This window comes from Opisthorchis viverrini (genome assembly GCF_000715545.1).
Source record: "Opisthorchis viverrini unplaced genomic scaffold opera_v5_78, whole genome shotgun sequence".
Lineage (NCBI taxonomy): Eukaryota > Metazoa > Platyhelminthes > Trematoda > Opisthorchiida > Opisthorchiidae > Opisthorchis > Opisthorchis viverrini.
In genome coordinates this window covers 789,756-796,255 of record NW_008751734.1, presented here as the reverse complement: position 1 = coordinate 796,255, position 6,500 = coordinate 789,756, and the positions used below count along the sequence as shown (strand labels likewise).

At 46.5% G+C, this 6,500-nt stretch overlaps 1 protein-coding gene across 1 annotated transcript; it reads right to left on the bottom strand.

Moving 5' to 3' along the window:
- Window positions 1–3,532: 3,532 nt before the first annotated feature.
- On the bottom strand, window positions 3,533–6,169 carry T265_04618 (hypothetical protein; the record flags this gene model as incomplete). The annotated part of the gene is made up of 1 exon (XM_009169400.1): window positions 3,533–6,169. One exon carries the CDS (start codon window positions 6,167–6,169, stop codon window positions 3,533–3,535), a length of 2,637 nt encoding a protein of 878 aa, XP_009167664.1.
- Window positions 6,170–6,500: the final 331 nt, after the last annotated feature.

Genomic DNA, 6,500 nt, shown 5'->3' with positions numbered 1-6,500 from the left:
TCTCTCGTTAAGCCAAATGGATGGTTTTTCATAGTAAAAACCAAGTCCTGTGTCGCTGATCTTCTTAAATCACGTGACCCTTAACTATGGCCGTCGTAACTCACCGCCCCCCCCCGTGAGTGGAGGTGCAAAAATGTGCCTTGATCCAACTTACTGCCACAGATAATTAGTCGTCGCTACTCATCAACTCCAAGTATGAACAACAAATATCTGAGCCGTCAACTCTTTCAAAAACATCTCGCAGTTTGCTTGATGGTACTGAGGAACTTCGTTAACGACCGAGTATATTTTGGACAGCTGATTAACACTTTTTGACGTTCGAAAGGTGAACTGGCTCCAGGACTGTGAGGAACGCATTATGGTAATGCACAAAACTGACAGAAAAATGCGTATGAACGGGATTGTAAAGCTTCGGAATTCGGAAAAAGATAATGTAACTTTTTCGAATTATGAGTCTGTTCAGTATCAACTGTTCCAGTGTTTTATTCTTGTCTCAACTGAGTCACAGGTTGAAGTACTAAATCGCTACTCCTGTCAGATTTCAATACCCTTCGTCCAACAGAAGAATGGCTCAAACCCTACAAGAGTTTGCAGTCAGCGTTCCCTGCAGTATTTTCATAAGATTTCAGCAACGCGTTCCATACAGAACCCACGAAGTTGTCTCGGCGGGAGCGAGCCAAGACTTCTACGCTGCTTAAAATTCGGCAAAACCAAGCGAAGCTATTCATACTCTTCAACTGTCGAAGAGTTTTCAGCAACCTTTATGAAGATATACTGCGATATCTCGGATATCGTGCCAACTGAATCATGAGGCGGCCTGTGTGCAGCACATTCAGTTGTAGAATATCATAAACGAGAGATTCAGTTGAGTCTCTCGCGAAAACCAAATTGATTTGCAAATGAGTGTATCTCTCGAATACTCATATCCGGTTTCAACTTCGTTGAGCTTGCTTCTACAAGACACGAAATTGTATCCCGTTTGAGTTCTTCTTTACAAGACTTAATGAACAATGTCTTGCTCGCCCTTTGAAGGCAGTCCCATGGCTGGCAGCAACAAGACTGGAGTAAGTGCCTGCATTAGGTTTACGGAAAACAGTGCGCAAAGAATTTTTTATCATGATGGAGCGAGACACAAAATCTTCCTCAAACCTCAAGGAAAACAATCCTCACTTCTAATGATGAGCGAGTCTGACGGAAAAGTGACAACCTACTCGCCGTTGAAGTCGGGCACAGGAGACTCAATTGATCCCCAAATAAGTTTGTAAGTAAGTTTGTAAGTTTGTAAGTAGAGCATGCGGTTGATGGGAACTTGGAGACCGCGCCTTAGTGATGAGCTCTAAGAAGAACAGTGAAACCGGTCGTGGACTTTCGAAGAATTAGCGTGTAGAATGAAGAGGCCTTTTTGCAGCATAATCAGTTGAAGAAGAACATCCACTAGAAATTTAGCTGGATTCGCAATTTCCTGTGATTTTTTTCACGATTTAATGAACTGTAGTAAAACCACAGGGGGGAGAATGCCTTAGTAAAGAGTGGAAAGAACAGGAAAGGGTAAGGACTTGGTGCGAAGAAACTCTATGCCTTTAAGAGAAATGCCCAAGGGTAAGATGCCAACACTTTCAGAAAGCACTGAAACAAACGCATCTTAGCAGCATGTCAGAGTAAGGTACCATCATCTAGATCACCCCAGCTTCATGTGGGAAACTCGCGCGAGATAGGTCAGGCGCACAAAGAAAAGAAAACTTTAACTGGCAGTCCGGCGAGGAAGTGTCAGCCAGCGTACCACCGAGATCGACTGCGTACCACATCCTGTAAGGTCTAACCACCTGCAAGCAGGATCACGTGAGCCCATACCAGGAAGGTGCGAAGACCCTAAATCATTCATTGACAGTAGTCTCTTTTGTTTCATGTCATGACTTGCCCCACCCCTCGCGAACCATTTTCAAACAATCGCTGGAAACAGAAAATGACGCTTTCTTCAGTAGACATACGTGGTACATTGCCCAAACACTTCAGCCTGCCAACTCCAGTCTGCTCCTTTAAAGAATTCGGTAACAATCCAACGTAGACGAATACTTGCATGTCAACTGTCCATTGAGTCGGGGGACAATAATCGCTCTGTGGAGATGAATTCTGAACACCATTTTGGTGTTGGGGTACATGTACAATTGGAACCTAGTCGAGACTGGAAGAGACCTACCCGAAATAGGCACTATAGGGGTTGGCTGTGTATGATTGGTGTAGACGATAACGGTTTTTAGCCAAACTACTTCCGTATAACAGCGCTGCGGTGGGAGACAGACGCTCATTCCGAGACGTTTGTCTTGCTTCACGGCACGACCTTTAAACCACATGAAGAGACTTACACAGTTTCCATAGACGGAAAGGTTATTTGCCTGCAGCGGCCACTTGTCAACAATACTCGCCGACAGGTTGTATTGGTGTTGAATCAAGCAAATCCAGCTGATTAGTTACACTACACCTCAAACACCAGGGGATCAGGCTGCAGACTGATTGTCAGAACACGTGATTCTACCCAAAATTTTCTCTACTGCAGTTGCCGTGACATTTGGATTGACAGAACAGACCTGTTAATCTTAAAACTAACTGTTAGATGCATTACAAAACCAACGTGGACCGACTTAAGAAACTCCCTTATGGTTAGATCGGCGAGCTGGACCGACTTAAGAACGTAAGTCATGCAGCCCAGCCAAACTAGCAAGAATCAATGAGAAATCGATTGCGGAGAATTTGAATCAGCGAAATGCCTTGAAAGATGCATGAAACCGAAGTTATCAAGGGGAAAGGATTCACAAGCTGTGTATTACCCGATAAAACACGAAACATTGGGTCTATATGTATCGGTGATCTGATTAGGAGTTACGTTTAGCCCTCCCAGAAAGCCTCTGTTTACCTCCTCTGTGGAAACAGTTGTTTCAAACACTTACACAAACGCAACAGCACCATACTTTTCACAAAACAGGTTAAATTGGTCGTCCTAGGAAACCGATTTTATCTTCGAGGGATAAACGGCCTGTATAGTACTAGGAAGGCTCAGAGCCATACAATACAATAGAATGGAGGAACATTCAACCAAGGTGGTTTAGGTACAGTCAGTGACCCTACTTTGAATGTGAATGTGGTATAGGTTTAAGACACGTTCGGTCGCTTCTCAACGGAAAGCTTCCAAGAGAACCTTTTCGAGTTCGTCCTGTAAGCGCTCACTACCAAAAAGGACCACCAACATGGGTCTCCCCTTTTTACTTAGCCCGGAATCAAGGGATTCCCAGCGGTAAGTCGAGGCTGACTTTGTGCATAGAAAAAGTATTGACTAGAAAATCTGTGATGTTGGCCAGCTCCTCTGAACCATGAGTACCGGATTTCACTGAACAACTTTGACTAATGCCGCATGCCTTGCATCTTCGACCGATAAACGCCAATGGAAACGATACCACAGGTGCATAACTGACACATGTGGTGAGCACACATCTCCTTAGGCAAATTCTTCAAACTTGGTTAGCAATAAAACAACAAATTATAAACTTACGCGTTCCAAAATAGAATTCACATGTTCACGCAGAATAGCCCATCGTCTCAGGGCACGCTGATGGGGATCGGTTTGCTCCCGGACGGGTTTCTGGTCAAAAGACTTTGTAGACGAAGTACACGTGTGACTTGCCTCATGGCTACTGGTGGCAAATGGCGGCAAATAGCGGTCCGAATCTCGTTCGGGTGAAGCTGATTCTTCTCCTACTGGTTTGTCGCGAGGTGGATAGCGACGCCCTCGATGTTCCCTCATATCTTCCAGCTCCCCCTCGGACATCTCCGGTGGATAATCACTCAGACTGGAATCGTTTGAATCTGCCAGCCATTCATTCAGGTCCAAATCGGATTCAGGTTCTTTTAAATCCAGCTCCGGTTCGGCCTCGTTGTTTATCGTAGCATCGGATGCCTTTGTGTGTCCGTCTGCTGGTTCCACAGACTGAGCACGCGAGACCGACGTTTGACGTGTCACCACAGAAGGTTTATTATCTTCAACAAGGCTCTGTTGGAACGCCGCTATTTTATCCAGACTTCCTTCGATTACATTACGCATACCCACATGCAGTTTGTCTAACGCCGCCGCTACGCTTTCAACTTGGAGGTGTCCAACAAACGCTGTTAAGCCTTGTTCAGGCTGACTATCAGAACGAACCGCGCTCATCGCTGGTTTGTATGGACCCCGGAAATCTGGTTTCACATTGTTGAATATTGATAAGGTTGCAGCACCATTCTCACGCTGACTAGAGTCGCTTGGTATCCGCTCAGTTTTTGTACGTTTTTTCTCATGGTCTAGAGAAATTGGTTTTACTTGTTTCATATCATTGTCCATCTCACAAGGGGGCTGCGCTACATGTGGTCGCGTTTCCAACTCATGCTGGTCCCCGGTCTTTGCGAGAACAGGGCCAGGGGATATACATTCGTTTTGCTCAGCAGTTGGTAAAGCTTTTTTATCTAGACCAGATGAACACCCAGAGTCACTGGAACTTAGTTTATGTAAGGTGCGCGAAGGAGATGGCTTTTCATTGGTGCGGACAGCCAGTGTCTCGCTGGACATTCTTTCAAGAGTGGTTAGTCGAAGAGAAGGTGAATCTTTGAGGCTGTCCGGAACCAAGCCCTTTGAGGGGACGAGATCCTCCAAAGTCAAAGGTTCTTCTTGGTCCTCCTTGCAGACATTTGAAGACAACTCATGACGTTTTGAACTACTGTCTGATAAATGCTCTTTGTTGATGAGGTCCTTCGAGAATTCATCGGATGAATCCATCTGTCGGTTTTCTGTCCCTTCACTACTCAAAGTGGCGGAGTCAGACTGTGGATGTCTGGCGGGTGATTTTTTCCCATCAGCGTTCTTCTTCTCCTCAGTTTGCCCGAATTCCTCCAGTCTTTTACTTTCTTCCTCCTCATCCTCACTTGTACTATCAACAAGGTCATCGATGATTTCTGTTTCACGAAGCGGCAGCATCGCAATCGTGTCTGCCAGCTTCCAACTGGCAGCAGCGTTATCAAAGTATCGATGTACTTCATCATGCGGACATGTGCAGCGATCCACCGTGTGGAAATTGCGTTCGTACCAAACTTCGGCTGGCCACAGACCCGGATCAGCACGCACATAGTCACAAGAACAATCCAAGTGACTTTCCAGGTTGAAAGTGCGGGGATACGTGGGTGGTGGAGGAGGCAAAGTGTTGGTCGGATCCGACAGGGCTCCAGGAGCACAAGCGTCCAAATCAGTGCTGACCGTGGGTGATTGATAATCATCAGGTGACGTTACAAGCGGAACAAAACGACGAAGACTTTGAGTGGCTCTTCGTGGGCCGTGTGACCGCCTCCTAGCAGGTACCGCTGGTGGAATTTCAGCTGAGTATTGTGGTGGTGGTGGTGGCGCCGGAGGAGGAGGTGGTGGATGAGGGGTTCTTGAATAATTGGTCCGAGACTCCATAGACGATGTGGTATTCAGACGCACAATGGTTCGAACCAGAGCAGAAGAAGGAGAGAAATGTTGCGAACTTTGCGATATTTGACGACGTGATGGAGAATACTGAGGTGGAACGGGAAAACAAGTCCTGGATAAGGGGTGCAAGGTAGGACCGGTTGTGGTCGAACTTGAGGATGGCTCTGTTAGTTTAGCATATGCAAACCGTTGTGGGATGGATGTAACTGGACGATGGTAATAAACAGGCGAAGTGTAGAACTGGCTCGATAACCGAGATCGATTTCGATCCAAAATCGTCGAAATATCCGTTGTGTAATCCGGTTGCGTAGTGTGCAGTATAGCACTTGGATGTTGCGGTCCAAAGTACACTGACGGTGAGTTTGGGTTTGAGTAAACTGATGCGGTGCCAAATGGTTGGAGCATCTTGCTTGGCAACCAATCCCCTGTCTGACTGCAGGTAGAAGCTCGATCCAACCAATGTCCCGGGTAACCTCCCACTGTAGGGTATGAAGTACTTGGGAGCAAGAAGGGTGGTCCTGGTGGTGTCAGGTGTCTAGTACGCTGTGAATCCGCACTATGATATCGCAGCCTTGGCAAAGTGCGCACGCCAAGCGTTTCCATACCACCGGGAGCATTGCACATGATGTATGCAACTTCACCGCCGGCATCCCCCCACTCATTCAGTGGTTGCTGCATCATTCCGCGCCTACTGACACGTCCGCACGATAATCAAGTGTACAACAATTACATTCGGTTGAATTCCCAACCTTTTTAATTTCGTGGCTCATATGTCCATACTGTAACGATCCAGTCCACGCTGCCTGCGCTTGGGTTTATCAATTACGACGCTTGAGACAGACACGCGTTAACCTCTGTTTATATATACACCATCGCGTCTAGGGGATGCTACCGGACGGCGATGAATGCACGTGTAACACCATCGATTGACGACAAATTGCCGTCGGGTGAGAATGAAATTCCGATCACTAAATAACTGGAGGATAAGATAGATAGACAGACAGACACACAG